Source organism: Delphinus delphis, chromosome 7, assembly GCF_949987515.2.
Source record: "Delphinus delphis chromosome 7, mDelDel1.2, whole genome shotgun sequence".
Lineage (NCBI taxonomy): Eukaryota > Metazoa > Chordata > Mammalia > Artiodactyla > Delphinidae > Delphinus > Delphinus delphis.
In genome coordinates, this window is record NC_082689.1 from 91,538,718 (window position 1) to 91,557,262 (window position 18,545).

The 18,545-nt window shown below is 40.2% G+C and overlaps 1 protein-coding gene across 1 annotated transcript in view; it reads right to left on the minus strand.

Annotated features, from left to right (window-relative positions):
- The window catches only part of THSD7B (thrombospondin type 1 domain containing 7B), a 752,940-nt gene that overhangs the window by 15,848 nt on the left and 718,547 nt on the right, over window positions 1–18,545 (minus strand). Inside the window, exons 20-25 of the mRNA XM_060015718.1 lie at window positions 16,166–16,311; window positions 10,800–10,959; window positions 9,507–9,680; window positions 9,311–9,406; window positions 6,932–7,014; window positions 4,203–4,395 (exon numbers count right to left, since the gene is read on the minus strand). Of these exons, the coding sequence (XP_059871701.1) occupies window positions 4,203–4,395; window positions 6,932–7,014; window positions 9,311–9,406; window positions 9,507–9,680; window positions 10,800–10,959; window positions 16,166–16,311 (852 nt within the window). The remainder of the gene's footprint in view (window positions 1–4,202; window positions 4,396–6,931; window positions 7,015–9,310; window positions 9,407–9,506; window positions 9,681–10,799; window positions 10,960–16,165; window positions 16,312–18,545) is intronic.

Sequence of the window (18,545 nt, forward strand, 5' to 3'; positions counted from 1 at the left end):
ACCATACACAAAAATAAGCTCAAAATGGATTAAAGAACTAAATGTAAGGCCAGAAACTATCAAACTCTTAGAAGAAAACATAGGCAGAACACTCTTCAGACATAAATCACAGCAAGGTCCTTTTTGACCCACCTCCCAGAGAAATGGAAATAAAAACAAAAATAAACAAATGGGACCTAATGAAACTTCAAAGCTTTTGCACAGCAAAGGAAACCATAAACACGACCAAACGACAACCCTCAGAATGGGAGAAAATATTTGCAAATGAAGCAACTGACAAAGGATTAATCTCCAAAATTTATAAGCAGCTCATGCAGCTTAATAACAAAAAAACAAACAACCCAATCCAAAAATGGGCAGAAGACCTAAATAGACATTTCTCCAAAGAATATATACAGACTGCCAACAAACACATGAAAGAATGCTCAACATCACTAATCATTAGAGAAATGCAAATCAAAACTACAATGAGATATCATCTCACACCACTCAGAATGGCCATCATCAAAAAATCTAGAAACAATAAATGCTGGAGAGGGGGTGGAGAAAAGGGAACCCTCTTGCACTGCTGGTGGGAATGTGAATTGGTACAGCCACTATGGAGAACAGTATGGAGGTTCCTTAAAAAACTACAAATAGAAATACCATATGACCCAGCAATCCCACTACTGGGCATATACCCTGAGAAAACCATAATTCAAAAAGAGTCATATACCAAAATGTTCACTGCAGCTCTATTTACAATAGCCCAGAGATGGAAACAACCTAAATGTCCATCATCAGATGAATGGATAAAGAAGATGTGGCACATATATACAATGGAATATTACTCAGCCATAAAAAGAAACGAAATTGAGCTATTTGTAATGAGGTGGATAGACCTAGAGTCTGTCATACAGAGTGAAGTAAGTCAGAAAGAGAGAGACAAATACCATATGCTAACACATATATATGGAATTTAAGAAAAAAAATGTCATGAAAAACCTAGGGGTGAAACAGGAATAAAGACACAGACTTACTAGAGAATGGACTTGAGGCTATGGGGAGGGGGAAGGGTAAACTGTGACAAAGCGAGAGAGAAGCATGGACATATATACACTACCAAACGTAAGGTAGATAGCTAGTGGGAAGCAGCCGCATAGCACAGGGAGATCAGCTCGGTGCTTTGTGACCGCCTGGAGGGGTGGAATAGGGAGGGTGGGAGGTAGGGAGACGCAAGAGGGAAGAGATATGGGAACATATGTATATATATAACTGCATTTTGTTGTGAAGCTGAAACTAACATGCCATTGTAAAGCAATTATACTCCAATAAAGATGTTAAAATGCAAGAAAAAAAAAACCTTCGTGAGATGAAAAACAATCAAAATCTATTGTAAACAACACGTGTTTGGAGGAAAATCACAATTACTTTCCATTGTATTATGACTACCTATTACAATTTTTGCTTACAAGACACTTTCAAGCCTCAATCAGGTTTTAGAATGAGGTTTCAATGTAGTAATGATATATTTCTATGGTCATACAACTTTTAACAAAGCTTTGATTCTTGTCTCTTTGTACTAATGATGAAATCCCCTATTCTGAATTTTTTACATTTGCAATAAGAAAAAAAAGTCTTTCCTGAGTGAGAATGCATCTGTCATCTTATTACCCCTTAACCTCATAGAGCTGAAGTATTGGAGGATACAGTGTTTTCAATCCCTAGTACAGAGGTATGTGGTCCATGACCTTTAAGCCATGTTACTTAAGAAGAATCAATATAGCTTTTTATAACAGCATAATGGATAGGATCAACGTTCAAACTATTAAAAAAAGATAATGTAGTAAAAAGTCAGTCTTCCTGCCACCCTCTCTGAGCGCCCTACACAGCCACTACCACTGTAACCAGTTTGCTTGCGAACCATCTTACAGTTTTCTCTGCACATGCAAGCAAATGAGTACAAACACAAAATACCTGCACTTTTTAAAAAAGACGCAAATGGTGCGTATCACTCACTTTGGTACTTCTTTTCTACGTCACAATATATATTGGAAATATTTCCATGCTAGTTCATAAAGACAGGTCTGTCTCATTCTTTTGAATACCTCTATGAGACATATTGCACAGTTGTATCTATTTTTGTTTTTCTGTTATTCTACTTACAGACATTTAGGTTATTTCCACTCACTTGCTATGTAATAAGCAGTCATATAATGAATATCATTTACATACTTCTCTTAGTATACGTGTGTGTATATTTGTATGATGAATTCCTAGGAGGAAAATTTTAGGCCGAAATGTATGATAGATTTTTGCCCAATTGCCCTCCTGAGAGGCTGCTCAAGTTTACAATCTCATCATGAGAACCTCATGAAAGTTATTAACTCTCCCCAGACTAAATATATGTTTTACATATATACTTGCACACATACATACATATGTATACAATAGTGTATATGTGAATATACATATGTGTATATGTGTCTTTGTGTGTGTATCCGTATATATATACACACACACACATGCACATACACGTATACTCACATATGTGCTATTGATGCTTTAGTGAGACCTCCTAAGGTTAAGGACCTCAAGTGTGGATCTGGACACTCATTTCCCTGGAACTTCACCCTAATTCTCTTCCTGAAATAGGGTCTACAAGCAGTGGGTGAACCTACTAGCTACATTTCATATCATGCTTCCCTCAAATTTAAGTCTATTGCTATAAATTAGCTAAATGTCCCTAAACGTCACAAAATGAATAAGATATTTTTGAATACCTGTGGCATGTGCCCCGACATACACAGGAATCAAAGCTTGAGTAAGATATTGTGGCCATCCTTAAAAGTTAGTTAAGGAGTGTACATCTTGTTTCTTCCTCTAGATGTAGGGTCCTTTGTGCCTGGGCTCTGGTTTTGCTTCATTTAAGCGTGTCATCGAGGCACTTTGGTATGGCCAACGCCTAGGGTCTGGGAGGAAAGTTTCCAAGGTATACATTGGCTGAGCTTTCTGTGTCTCTTCCCTCTCAATGCTCCCTTCCCTCAGTCATTCACAGCATTTTATTTTCTAGAAGAGGTACGTACAGTAGGCACAGAGAATTTTACTTTCATTTTCTGCCCACTTCACAGAGTGCGAAGTAGAGACCAGTGCTTTGTAAAGACCTTATTGGCCTGCCTTTCAAACCTTCCTGTCACTTACTGGTGGTGTGTCCTTGGTCAAGTTAGTTTGCCAATTTCAGCATCCTAATCACTAAAATGGGGATAATGGCATCTCATTCTGTGCAAGAACATAATGAGTCATGCACCACAACCAGCATGGAACCACAGGGTACACAGAAGGCATCTAAAAAATGTTCATTCTTGTCCTTAATACTCACTAATTTTTCAGTCCTGCAGGCCTGACAATGTGCTAATAGTCATGACAGTCGTGCAGGGCAGGTGCCCCTAGACTGATTCGTAGATGAGGAAACTGTTCCGGAGAGGTGAAGACACTACAGTCAGTCACAAAATCCGTACCTTCTGAGCTATGATGCCAGTTAAGGTCTGTTGGCCTCTGAAATTGATGCCCTTTACTATTTCACTGGTGTTTCTCAAACCAGATAGGGTCCCTGGACATTCCCCTAGGTACCTACCTGCATGTTCCTGAGAATCTATTCCAATTTTTGCTTTTAATTTCAATTATATACACAAATTCACAGTTATAAAAATAAAGTCTTTGGCAGAGATAATTTACAATTCAAATATTTTTAAAGATTAATATTTTGGGGCTTCCCTGGTGGCACAGTGGTTGAGAGTCCACCTGCCGATGCAGGGGACACGGGTTCGTGCCCCGGTCTGGGAAGATCCCACATGCCGTGGAGTGGCTGGGCCCGTGAGCCATGGCCGCTGAGCCTGCGCGTCCGGAGCCTGTGCTCCGCAGCGGGAGGGGCCCCAACAGTGAGAGGCCCGCATACCACAAAAAAAAAAAAAAAAAAAAGATTAATATTTTGGTTCCTTAAGTCAGTGTCTCTTAAACTGGGATTGACAGACTTATCTTCAACCACCCCATGAGAACATTTTACACCACACAACACTCAAATTTGAGAAACCTTGAACTAGACCATGTTGGTTTTTTCCTTCTCTCCTCTTTTCCTTCTTCCCTCCATCATGAGCCGTGGTCACAATCTGAACCCCAATCCCCCATGAGAGAATTTACATTTCTGATTCATAACCGATATGTACCTGGATCAAGGGGTTGAAGAGACCATCCTTTAAAAATATCATGTATTTTTGAATTCACAGGTCTGTTTTTCCCGGCAAGATTTTTCACATCAGCTTTTTTGTCCTCTGAGCCAGGTACTTTCATGCAGTAATCCAGGAAACCATTGGATCTCATGATCTCTGTATAGCCCTTCTCACAGCCGCACACTCCACCCTATAGCAGAAAAAAATGTTGACGGTTACACAGTTGTGTAGATGAAACAAGAACGCTTTAACTGCTGGGCACCTAACATTCGCATGGTATGTCATGGCAATTTAGGGTTTTCCAGCACCAGACTTGCCAAAGAGGTGAAAATTCAATAAATAGTTCATCTTTTTGAATTCTGATGTCAACCCTTAAATAAATCATCAGTTCTTTCTGGTGGTTTATAATTCTTATACCTTCCAAATATGAAATCACAATTCTTTGTCGATAGTGGGCATTAACTACAACCTTTTCTCTCTTACAGAGATGTTTAAAGCATCTAATTAAAAATTAGCCTCAACTCTTCCCCCAGCTGTTTCAGATTCCTGCCCACTCACTCCAACCTGCCCTTGACACTGAGAAGCAAAGCAACAGGAGTTATGTACATATCTTCTTTGAGGTCTATTTCTGCCTCTATCACTTTCTGCCATTGATCACTAACTAGTCTGAACTGCCTCTCCACTCAAAGGCTTAGTTCTTCACTCAGAGGAGACAGCCCAAGACTGTGGAGAAAAAAAGACTTCACCAAAGGCACATGTCCAAGAGAGGGAGGAGAGAGAGAGAGAGAGAGAGATAGAGACATTGATATCTTGTAGTAATCCGAGTGTCACATCACATCATCACATTCCTAGTTGGCGTAATGACAATATGACCTTCATATTTGTGGATTCTTGGTAATTTTCATGTACAATAAACCTTTCCAAGAAACTGATTATGATAAAGTATAATGGACAAGGATTTCTATCTGTCTCTGGAAGTGAAACTGAAAATAACTGCTCTTCCTTCCTTCAGCAAACATAAAAGCAAGAGAAAAGAATAGAAAATAAGCATACGATTATGAATCTCTATAACTCTGCTATTAAGGCTCCTCACATAAAACTATATCTGGAATTTTCTGAACAGCTTTAATAGCCACTCACATCAGTCCTTATGCATCAGCCAGATTTACTTAGGTCATCAACTCTTGAACACATGATTTTGAGAAGCAACAGATACTAAAACTAAAAATAGGGTACCACAATCTTCCACAAAAAGTAAAAGAGACTTCCCTGGTGGCGCAGTGGTTAAGAATCCGCCTGCCAATGCAGGGGACACGGGTTCAAGCCCTGGTCCGGGAAGATCCCACATGCTGCAGAGCAACTAAGCCGGTGTGCCACAAGTACTGAGCCCACGCACTGCAACTACTGACGCCCACGCGCCTAGAGCCCGTGCTCCGCAACCAGAGAAGCCAACGTAATGAGAATCCCACGCACTGCAATGAAGAGTAGCCCCCACTCACTGCAACTAGAGAAAGCCCGCGTGCAGCAACGAAGACCCAACACAGCCATACATACATACATACATACATATTTATTTTTAAAGTAAAAGTCAGAAAAGCATATAATTAATAAATGCCTACAGTTTAGGTAGCACTCATATAATAATGCCAATTATTATAGTATTTCCAGTGGTTTTAATTGAAGACATTATTCAGTGTTCAATGGGGAGAACTAATTACGAAAAATTGGTATATGCTCAGCTATGAAAGCCATCTTTTCAAGATGCATCTCTATTTAGTTTGAGTGAAAAGTTGTAACCAGTCACATGCCAAAGTTTCGAGGGAAATGGTAATTTATGTTTTATTAAAGAGGGTATCCAGAGAGTTGGGGGAAAGCCACACCTTCTACTTAGCAACAGCCTTAGCCCATGAAGTTGCTGCTGATCTCTTTTTTTCCAAACTGGAAGCTTGATCACTCACTCGCTTTTCTGTGGTAAAGAATTAACCTAACTTGAAGTAGAAGAGCCATATTAACAGGATGGAGCGCTTGAATCATTTTTAACCAAATCATTTTTGGAAAGAACACACTATAAGAAGAAACTCATTTCTGTGAAAGACAGGGAACACCTTTCTTCTATGCGCACCGCACACAATGAGTGCCACTGTTGAGAATACATGGCACATTTTGCATTAATTCCTGAGCAGTGGTTGATGGGAATTAAGGCAGAGAAAGGGGAAGAAAAAGTTCTGCTTTAAAAAAATGTATACACACACACACATATAATTATTACCCATAACCACATATTCAGCTTATGTAAAATCAACTAAAATTTAGACACAGTACAGTAATCATAGTGTAATCAATTTTAATACATAATATTTAGCAAATATGAACATGCCCTTTTTAATATCTTTCAAAATAGTTTAGGTATATGAAAGGCTAAGAAGGAGGAAATAAATCAACTGAGAACACGTTGATAAACAGAGGATAAACAGAGCTAAGATAGATTAGATATCTGAAAGACGGGGTCGGCTATAGGTGGATTTAGAGAAAAAAAGGCTGCTTTCTTGAACACATGCCCTGGAGAGAAATTCTTAATAGCTGTGATTACTCCTGCAAATGCCTCTCTGTGGTATCGTGGGCCCATGGAATTGCTACTTGGGCTGCAGGAGACTGGAAAACATCAGACAGCATACATATAACACAGCGATTACCATACTCGTCCAAGCCTCCAGCACATGACTCACCTGTGTACAGTAGGAGAAAGGTTTTCTGCAGGCCGGGTTACACTGCCGAATAGCAGCAGGGCGTGCCTGAGGGGAACAGCCTCCTACAAAGGAAATCCCACCGTCATTTACAGATTTTTCTATGATGAACACTCATTTCTTTTCCTCTCTGGCACTGGCTACCTTGTAACAGTATTATCTTTAAAAAATCTGTTTGCTGACAGTGTGGCCCAGTTTTATATGATTGATTACAGTACTCCAGGAAGGGCTGTTTGAGATGGGAAACTCTGCTACAGTAGAGAAGCTGTTTACAGTAGAGATTTTATACCTGTGCATTGGCAATGTGATTCTATCATATGGCCATGCTTCAGGGCAAAGCCTGTGCGTGTCAGGATCAGTAAAAGAATTGATGAAATCTCAAGTGAAGTTCAGGAGCAGAAAATACATATGCGCGAAGATCTTTCTACATGTTTTTTTTCCATCTCCCGCATACCCCAACTAGGCACTAGACCAATTCCCAATAACCAAACGGTAAAAGAATGCCACTAATCAATTCATGGGACCACAATATCAAACATTTTGGTAACATTTTAAATGTATTTCAACCCGAATACACACACACACAGTCACATACATACTCCCACACCTATTTTTAACAGCAAATGTATACACTCCAGGAGGGATAATCATAGATCTGACATAGTACTCGCAGGTCCTTATTAAATATTTTTGAGTAAATGGATGGAATAATGTCTCTATAATCTGAAAATCACTGAAAATTAGTCATGCCTTCCTGGATTCAAGGTACTAAGCAAAGGAGTTGGCATATTACTCAAGGGCAATATTTAAACTATATTTATATACTACTGGTTGCATTTATAGATTCTAGCCTCTGCATTACTATAATTGTCAAACAATTATAGTTTATGATTTTGTAACTAGCGAAAAGCTTTGGGCTTAAGGCTGTGTAGGGACTAGATCTACATTTACCCTAAGAATGAAACAGCTAAACTCTCACTGTTACTTGAAAAAATAAAACAAATAATCCTCACAGGAAAAACAAAACAAAACAAAACAAACCACCACCAGGATCCGGAATGAGCAGGTAGGTGTGAAATTGATCATGTGGGTGTTCGTGCTGCCAACACAGCCCCGTTGCTGCCAACAGAGTTTGGAGGGAGTGTTTTGCACTCAAACCAGGGATCGCCACCATGCAGTGTGTGAACCCCATGGGGAGAGGATCTCCTGGGAGTCGGGAAGAACATGTTACAATTTGTACAGTTTATCTAACATGTTAAATTTTAAGAATGAAATTAAGCTCTAATAATACTTAGCAGGTGACACTGGTAGCCTGAACTCATTCATCAGAGGGCCCCGTGATGTACACTGGGCACTCCATACAGAGAATTTGATAGTGGAACCCGTACCAGTCCATTAACTCTCAGCATATTGCAGCGTGTGATGCTTTCTGTGTTCCTGGTTAGGTAGATTTACAGTATATTAAGTTTTAACAGTAACTTACAAAATGGACGAGCAGCTTCAAATAAATTATTGTACGGAAAAACTGTGGATTAAAGGGACAACCACTAATGCAAAAACAGGTAAACTAGAAAAAGGTGACGCTAACAATCTTGCTATTCCAAAAGAAAAATCAAAATTCTCCTATTCTGATGAGCTCTTAATCAGCCACAGGACTAAGTAAAAAGAATGACAATTTAATTTTCTTTGATAAGAAGGCATGAAAAAAAAAGCCCTTTAAAATGACTGAGAAGACCATTTGTAGAATCAAATTGCATTCACTGTCATAAATGAAGACACCTTCCCTCAATCTACAGTCAGATATTAAATAACAGTCATGACTAACACATTGTTAAAAAGTGAAGCTTTCAGTACCTGAACATAAGCATCTATAATTTAAAGCAAAATGTTTTTTTACATCATTAATGTATTTTAATTTTTATTATATCCTTATCAACCCTTTTAATTTCACTTTCTGTACATGTTTCATATCATGATACATTAGCACAGTAGTGAAGGATTTTAGAATATGTTGAGATCTGTTCTCAAATACTTTTTACTGAAAAGGTACACCTTTAAAAATTTTAGAGACCATTGTTTTAAACTAACATCTGTCTCTTTCAGTCTTTGTCTCAGATCATGATATTTAAGGAAATTTTATTGTGTTTCAGCTTATTTTTTTTAAGTTGTCTGATATATGGGACTTCAAATAGAAGTGTTTGCTTTCTAAGATGCAAAGGTCTAATGGCAACTTGTCGTGAAGCTCATCTAAGGCCACTGCCCAGTCCTCCTTTGCTTATAATTTGTACGCTAATTCTTCTCACCACCAGCAACACTCAGAGATCTTTTTGAAGTGCCCACGGGAACCTCAGGCAGGAATACCTGTGACGTTAATGCCATCTGAACGTTGGCACCATACAGTTCGTTCATTATTGTTCCAAAGACTTGCTTTCCATGTGTAGTGATAACATTTACCTCCTGCAAGTAAATATGAGAACAGCGGTTCTATTATACGTCACATCGAAGCAGAATAAGCATTGATCAATCAAGGCTAAGAGTTGAAAAGTGCTCTTGGTACCTGTACAAGGGCGTGTTTCTACAACCTGCTGGGGGCAACTGTCTTGGTTCTCAAAAGACTGAATTATAAATGTCCTTGACCTAGACTGGCGACCCATAGTCTCGAAGCTTCTTCCCTCGATGCAGGTCAGTTCACACGTGCTCCACTCTGACCATTCCGTTAAATGGCAGTCTCCTGGAGGATTGCGCAGCACAGAGCAGAGGAAAGAGCGTGAAAACTGGCCCTTAACACCATTTCCATGCACAGGTTCACGGTGAGATTTGTGTGGGGGTGCAGTGATGGGGTGGGTTCCAGAAACTATGCATTCCACACTGATAAATTTTCTAATTAGAAAGTACTAAGAATGAGGAAGTAATCTATGGTTTAATCTAGTTGAGCAAAAGAGCATCAAACACTAGACTACCATCATTTTGCTTCCAATCATGGCAGTTTTATCTAGAGAACACTGACTACTAGTGATAATAAAATTTTTAAAAGGAAGTGTAAAGATTACATCAACTCAGTTTTTAAAGAGCAGCGTAACATCATAAAATAGATGTTCACAGAAATCATATAAAGGGAATAAGTCAGTTACTGAAGTGGAATATCTTTGAACTTAAAGAATGTTTAATTTAATAATCTAAACATACACACATTTATGTGTATACATATATGTCCATATGTAGGTATGTGTTTTTACACACATATATGTTACATGCCATGTTATAAGGATATATAAGGATATATTAAGCCACCTTAAACTCATGTCATATAAGCTAAGCTGTGTTATTAGGATTAAGATAAACTCATAAATCTTCTGTAACTAATAATGACCTTCACGATTACATAGAACTTGCCTGTTTAACAGAGTGTTTCTGTGCACTTATAGCCTTACTTGTCCCCACCCATGTCATCACCCAGGGGTTCATCCACTCATGGATTCCGTCAATATTTTTTGAGCGCTGGCCAATGTGCTCTCAGGTCAGGTGTTATTAACACATTTTCCAGATGAGGCAACCTCTGCTCAAAGGGACCAGACTGTATGTCCCAGGTAAAACACCAGTGAAGTGATACTGACAAGATTCTAACTTAGCTCTTAAATTTCCAAGTCCAGTGCTTTTTTTCCCCCCTCTGGCCTACTTGGCCTCTGTTGAAGCTGTGAGGTATATTCCAAAGTGATAACCACAATGACAAATGAATTAAAGTTAGTTAAAAACTTCAACTTGGACGAGAGAGAACTCAGGAAATTAATAGAAAAGAAAGAAATAAAAAGGTCACCGTGGAAGGCACTCCCGATCATTTAAAATTGCCTACCTGGGCAAGGCACAGAACATGGCTGCTTCAGGATGCCGTCTTGAAAGGGCATCTCTCCACACAGTGCCTTGTCTACAGGTACAGTCCAGTGAGACATTGAACCACTGTGGACCACACAGGAGAGGCTGCGGGTCTGGACTCCTTCCCCACAGTCTCCACCCTGTCAGAGGAAAGGACGCTGTCAGCATTACCCAAATCATGATCATCTCAAAGTTTGGGCTCCTGCCATCTCTTGCTCAAATAAACCCTAGTTGCATATTTCGGCAGCTTCCTCCTCTTGAGAGTTATCTTTCAATTGTTGACAATAAGGCATCCCTGAGCAATTCTCCTAGAGCTGATAGAGCAACTAAAAGTACAAATGCAAATCTATGCCTTGGAACTTATGCACTCAGAATATGATGATTCATTTTGGAACTCAGCCAGGATTGACTGAAAGAGAAAAACAATACCTAATTTGTCTAGGTGTATGTGATAAGATGGCCCAGTCCATAATCGCTCCCCCAAGAGAGCGTGTACAGCCACAGAGCATACGTTTCTCGTTTGCTTTGCTTGTTTTTCTTTTGTAGGGAATTCCGTAGTTTCTCACATGGATTAGGTGTGGGTTTCCAGTAAAACGCTGATTTTCTCTATTGCCACGAGAAGTTGTTTTCCCAGAATGCCTTCTTGTGCTGAATACTATTCTTTGAAGATATTTCATACAAGTCCCGCTTATATTATTCTTGGCGACTAGAAAAAAATTGTGCAGTGTCTCACAGAAACAGAAGCTTAGAATTGGAAGGCACTTAGTGGTTAACTAGTGCAACCGTCTGCCTGATGAAAGATTTCCTACCGTAACATTTTTAGCAGATACTCGTGAGATGAGTATTATCTCCTCCGTTTTAGTCAGGTGCTCATACTTCAAAAAAAGTCCACTGGCTATTTGGGTAACTGTAGAGGGGTAGCTCTGTTTTTGCATAAATGCCTTAGAAAACAGAGCCTAAGACAAAGCTTCTATACTAAGGAGGTGAAATCCCGGGATAGCAAGAGTGAGGGTGAAAGAGCCATCGCAGGTATGGAGGAAAAGGAAATATAAGGTAGTGTGTTGTCAACTGGCCTAAACTTCCGAGCAAACACAGCTGGTTTCTTGGTCAACCACATCTTCTAGACAGGCTGTAGGACCATCCATGAGGTGGGGAGGGAGGAAAAAGGGGGAGGCATTACATGCAGCTCCTCCTTGGATTCAGTCCTCACTGATCAACCTTCACCCCATGGAGTATTAACTCCTCTGTACTTCCAACGTATGTTACTCAGCTCCCACTAAGTCCAGAAACTGGTGGAAGAGCTAGAGCTTTCATGACTACTACTGGTATGGATGGAGAGAGAGAGAGAGAGAGAGAAGGAGAGAGAGGATAACCCTCTGCACGGGCTCTGTTGCTGCAGATAAGGATGCTCCACGTTACAAATCATTATTAGGTGACGGTCAGACAACTGGGCTCTGTACTGGGAAACTGAGTTTCAGCTCCTTCTTATTTCCCACCCCCCTCCCACCCCAACAGAACCCAGAAACTGCATTGTTAGGCCTGGGAGCTTCTGTGGCCGTGGCAGCAGCAGGAGTGAAGAGGGACGGGGTGGGCAGCGAAAGCAGCCATGACGGTGCTTCTGGGCGTGCAGCAGGGGACCCAGGGGTTGACGGGCCTGCGGAGCACCAGCCAGGTCAAGGCACTGCGGCAGCGGCGGCTGAGCGTCAAGGGCAGGTTGTGGATGGACTGCCGGATGTGCAGGATGGTACAGAGTGGCTGCTGAGAAAAATTCTTTACAGAAGGAAGTTCGGATTCAAAGCCACCCTGGCAGAAAGGAAAAGGGGAGACTTGGAGGAGACTTTTCCTCTCCTCCTCCTGAGTTGCGGCAACGTAGGGCCTGATGAAACTGAGTAGACACACACATAGGAACGACCACCTCCTTTTCTAGAGCCGTCTTAACAAGAATTATGATTTGTTTATCTAACAAGGGCAAGCCCCGCACTGGATCTATCAATACCTCATAGCTGCTCTAATCATCTCTACGGTCATTGTGAAATTGTTTAAAACAGGCACCCTAATTTTGAACCTAAGTGTGCTTTTTTTTTTGGAGAAGTAGAAGTTCAATACCAATTCACAGTATATTCATTCAAACCAAATGTTCTGGTAAATGTTCACTCCCTAAAGTGGAAAATACCTAGTGTAAGTTAAATTTCTGTTTGGGGGAGGATTCTCTCTATCACTTATTATTCCAGATGATGGATCCATGGCAGAATTGTCTAAGGTGTATGTTTCGCTATAGAGTGTCGGAATTCGTGAACTTGGAGTCTGAAGATACTGCAGCATGTCTGCAATTTGAAGTTACTGCTCTCTGGAACCTCAGGTAACAAGGAGATGCAATTGATTAGAGCTTTGTTTGACATTCCAGGAGATGGGGTTTGCAGAAATGACAGGAAACAAGTCTACATCAGGGATCACTTTAAAAACCAAGACGAACAATAATATGCTCCTAGTATGTATCCACGATCAACCTTAATCTCATACCTTGACAACAACAGCTACTATAGGAAGAGAAATCACCATCAGCATGATAGCTTCATTCATAAAGCAAGCATTCATTCAATCTCACTCACGAGACTTCACACGCTAGGGCTTGAAAACAGAGCCAGGTTTCTTGAGCCAGATGGTCAACAGCAAGGATTCTGTCACTGACTCTCTCCTGTCCAGATCATTAAGGGACTTTATACTCTGAATCGGCATCACCAGATGTGGATCAGCAGATGGTGCTAATAATCATAATCAGAGCTGTAATCAAACCTGTAACAACAGCCTCAATTTATTGAGCTCTGAACTTACGTCAGATACTATGCTAAGCACGACATATTAGTTTGTCTATCCCTACCAAAACCCCCTAGCAAAACAGCTACTCTTGCTACCCCCCATGATACACATAAGAAAACAGAGGTTTGGAGAGTTTGAGAACTTGACACAAACTGCAGAGCGAGGAACTGGAACAAGTTTTGACCAAAATGAGGCCCTGCTGGACTCCAGAGTCTGAGCTCCGAAACGGGTTTTGCAGCGTACGTGTGGATGCGTGGTAGCAGCTGGGGAACTTGGAAAGAGTTAGGAAACCCTGAAAAAAAGTGAAGCCTGAGGATAAAGATTTCCATTTGCAAATCCCTTTCCACATAAGGTGGAGGCAGGATTGGCATATCCACTGAGCCCTGTGCGAGCTCCTCTTATTAGGGTTCGGTACATTTGACGGCAATCGGCCACTTCAACATCTCTACCACCTCCAGTGAATGAGCTTTCAACCTGCATTTGGCAGGTCAGGATATTACAGAACGAGGAGAAGCAGGACAGCTGTGGGAGAAGTGCGCTTCCTTTGTGTGTGGAGGCCCACGTGTATTTTAATCAGGAATTCCCCAAACTCAGCTTACATAAATGTTTAAGAAAAGGCAACTCGTTGAAAAGATACTGTGTCAATTTACCTCACAAAGCATTCACAAGTAGGCTTTGAAGAGCGGGAGTACAGTTCAAGCTCAGGAAAAACTCAACTCAGATATCATCAAGATTCACTTTCTCTTTTGCCTCTGCTTTTTAGTGTCACCTTCTTTGTTCTTCTTGCTTCTAAGTGACTAACTTTACCTACAAGGTGGGAAAATGTGGCAGCTAAGAGTTCCTGAAGATAGTATCTTTGAACAGCTTCAATGCCATTCCAAATTCTTGGGGAAGAATGCTGACTGGCCTCCTTTGGGTAAGGTGCCCACACAGGAATAATTACTACAGACTTGGTTTTTGAGAGCTTTGCCTGGATTGAGTCCAACTCCAGTTGCCTCCCGAGTGGAAGTGTCAGTGAGGGAATAACCTCATCTAGAAATCTGAGACACTTCTCAAATTTCTAGATACACCTGCTCTCGTGGTCTCCAGGGCCTCTGTGCCCAGGTATCTCCGATAGATGCCACAACGCCCCCTCTCTATCCCCACCAGCACTGCTACAGAGAATGTTCGCAACCCACCACTGTGGCCCCTGTGGTTCTGGCTAAAGCTCAATACGTGACAGCAAACTGAAACATTACATTCGACATTTCCCCTTAATGTTCCTATGGGACAAATCGGCAGACATGTCTATTAGAAAAAAAAAGGTTCCTGATACCTGAGAAGGTAAAAGGGAAAGCACAAAAGAACATGTGAGGTACAGTAGCAGTTGTATGGCTGGTAAGACATGGAGTGTGGAATTTGTCCCCCATCCTTCCCCTCCTCTTCCTGTGTTTTCTCTCCCTTCCCCTGCAATAGGTTCCTGAATTCTTTGAATTTATTTTCTCTACTTTCTCAACAACTATCAGGAGACATCTTCCTTCCATTTTCTTAATTGTAATTCCAAGCAGCACTTAAAAAATTGCTGAAGGTTCAGGAAAGAGGGTTTTAGACTAAGTAGACAAAGTATTCATATTTAAAGCTATTAGGTTACTATTTAATTAATTAGCATGGTTACCTTATTTTCTGTAAAAAGGAGACTGAACAAATGTACCCCGCATTTTTGTTCCTCTGGGACTTATTAAAATACATGGGCATTTAACTTCTGCAAGATAATAATACTGCATGACAATGTCATCCTGACAGGAACGCTAAACATCTCCATGAGAATACTCTGCAGATTTCTTAATGCATAATCAAAATTACTGTTACCTAATTAAAATCTGCTTTGGAATATGAACTGAAGGATAAACCAGTAAAATAAGAATAGAGAAAATCAACGTGCTTTTTCTTATACAAGAAGCCAGAGAGAAAAATGCCGTAGAGGATCTTTGCTGACCCAGCAAAAGTTCTGGGTATGTGATATATTATGATGTTACTAGGCATTTATATTTCAGGTCAATAAAAAGCAATCATTGAGGAAAATGTAGTAACCTTGGTTCGTGTAATAATGTTAAAATATAACTTTCATACACTTTTGGTTTTCTGCCCACATGCAAGATTTTGTCTAAGTCTAAAAGTGCTTTTTTAGGAAATAGAGTCTACAGCAAGCTGTGCATTTCCATAGCATCAGGGTTTTGCCTAATTGCATAATGCTTTGATATTTCCAACAAGCCAAGAAGATAGAGAATTTTTGAGGATGCCAAAGAGACTGGAGGTCCCCTGAACCAGCTTATTATAAATAGTGCCTAATGAATGGCTATTTATTTTCCTAGCAATATCACTCTGTGTGAGGTTAAGTCATTTGGTTCTTTTTTCCATGTTCTCCATTGCATAAAAATACACCATGCCAGGCCCCTGGTATTGTGAAATTTGCTCCATCAGCACATAGGTTTGACTAGACAAGTGCTTTGGACATACTGAGAAGCATTTCTCTGTCATTCCGTGACCTACCTCCAATTTACATGCAGACCAGTTGCTGAGGACCCAGCTGTAGCAGGGGGTCACTGGGCAGGTTTTATGCTGGGTAAGCTCTGTGGGGCATGGCCGTCCTTCTCCTTGGGTTGGCATAATGATAAATCGAGTCCGGCTCATTCGACCTAAAACGATAAGGAAGATGTCAGCTTTTCCCTTAGAGTTTGGCTTGGAAAGGGAATTAAAGGACAGAATGTTGCCTTACATACAAAAGGCTTCATTAAAACACACTGAACTTTGTCATGTCCAGGTTTCAGTTTTTCTGCCATTTTAATTGAGGTTTCTATGGAGACACAAGTTATCTGAGGTGTGCATCACGCTTAAGGATCTGAAATTCTGTCTGTCTTCACTTTAGCCGGCTTAAGTCCAAACTCTGTATTGTTGCCAAATAGACTGATCCCCATAAACACTGGCTGAATGTTAACAAATATTTATCTATTAAGCTTTAAAATAATCCAAGCATCCTGCCTTGGGCTAGGGATATAGTGGTGAAAACGCCAGATGTACCTTCTACCTTCACAGACTTTATATTCCATGCTAGGATTACAAATATTAAACAAAAATAGAGTTGTATCTTCTTTGTTAGGTTCTAAATCAGAAAGTAAGGTAAAAATGGCATATAATCCAAATTACCCTGGAAAATTCCCTAGGAATTTTCCCTAGGAAAATTCCCTAGGAAGGTGCCACCCTGAGGTTCCAATAGTGTCTCTCCATTAATTCAACATGGCCAATTTTCCTAGATTTTAGGACCAATTTCTTTTTTCACTGAGTACAAGATAAAATTGTTGACTTGTGTGAAGAAGCCATGTTGTTTGAAACACATATGTTCAAATGCTGGTACTCCATTTCCTAATGAAAGGAAATCGGTTAATAAGAATAGCTCAAGAAAGAGTAGGGCTCCCATGTCATCTTATACCCACTCCTAGGCATCAGGTCACAAGCTCATTAAGTGGAAGAGTGGATGGAATTTAAGTGTCTTTGTTTCTCTCTCTTGCTCTCCCTCCTGCTCCCTCTTGTCCTTGGTCCTTTTTTACTGATGAGGTATGATGTGCATATAGTTTCATTACTATTAGCTATCTGTGAATTATCTGTGAATCCATGCCCTTCCATTGGTGTTATAAAGTTAATTATGTAATTGTATCTGTGATAAATGTTAAAGGAAAAACAGAAGGTTCTATGAGAGCATGTTATGGGGATGCCGCCCAGTCTGGGAAGGAATCAGTTGAGCAGTTGAGCTTTAAGCAGAAATCTGAAGGAGCAGAACAGGTTTGAGGGCCTGACAGGCCAGTGTGGCTGGACAGAAAGAGCTAAGAAGAGAATAGGTTGAGGGAATACTGTTAAAGCTATTAAAAGTGGGGTCTTTTAGTTGATGTCAAAAGATTCTACATTTACCTCGTAAGAGAAATGGAAAGAGAGTAATGACTTCACTTCTGCATAGAATTCACTTGAAAACCTTGGCTAAGAATTCCCACATGCCCTCAAGTTCAGGGAGAAGTAAGGGTAACTCACACCTTCAGTCAACTAGACCTCTTAGTGACCACCAGAATATTATCATAGATTTGGTGGTAAACTAATTCTCTCTGAGAAGACCCTTTAGGAAAACTAGGAAGTTGTAGTCATTGGATTCTAAATTCCCTGAGGCCTGGGATTCTGTCCCTAACATGGTACTCCATATATATTAAACACTAATGGAATATTTGTTTCATTCATATTTTTATTAATTGTCTATATGATATTATCTGGTATCTGAAAATGTGTGACGATATATCACCGTAATTATTTGGAAGATACCATGTGGTAAGCAATATTCTAAATACTTTAAATATACTGACTCACTGAATAATCGTAACAACCCCGGAGGAAAATGCTATCATGTTTCCATATTATAGATACCACAGGCTTTGCGAATAACAGAATCTACCCATTCTGCCCCCTGGGCACTGAGGAGAACATATGCTTTGGACAGATGTTCCTTCCCAGCACCACTCAAATCAAATCATACAGGTTGGACGTCACCTTATTCATATGAAACACTGTCCCTGCTTGATGAACACATTTGGCTCAAGATTTCACATTAATTCTTGTTTCAATACTCTTCAGTTTTATGATAATCTTTATGTTTATTCTCTTGAACTAAGTATCTATTACCCAAATGTCATTATCATTGCACTCTGTTCTCTATCCATCTGTGTAAGAATAATGACAATGTAGTATCACTTTTATCACAGCTAAAGAGGTTCTATTTCATTAAAACCAAATAACTTCAAGCTTGTTCTTGAATTGATGGCATGCATCACGGCTATTGCTTTAGGACTATTTTATTTATTTCCATTAAAGTGACAGATATTTTCTGCTGGAC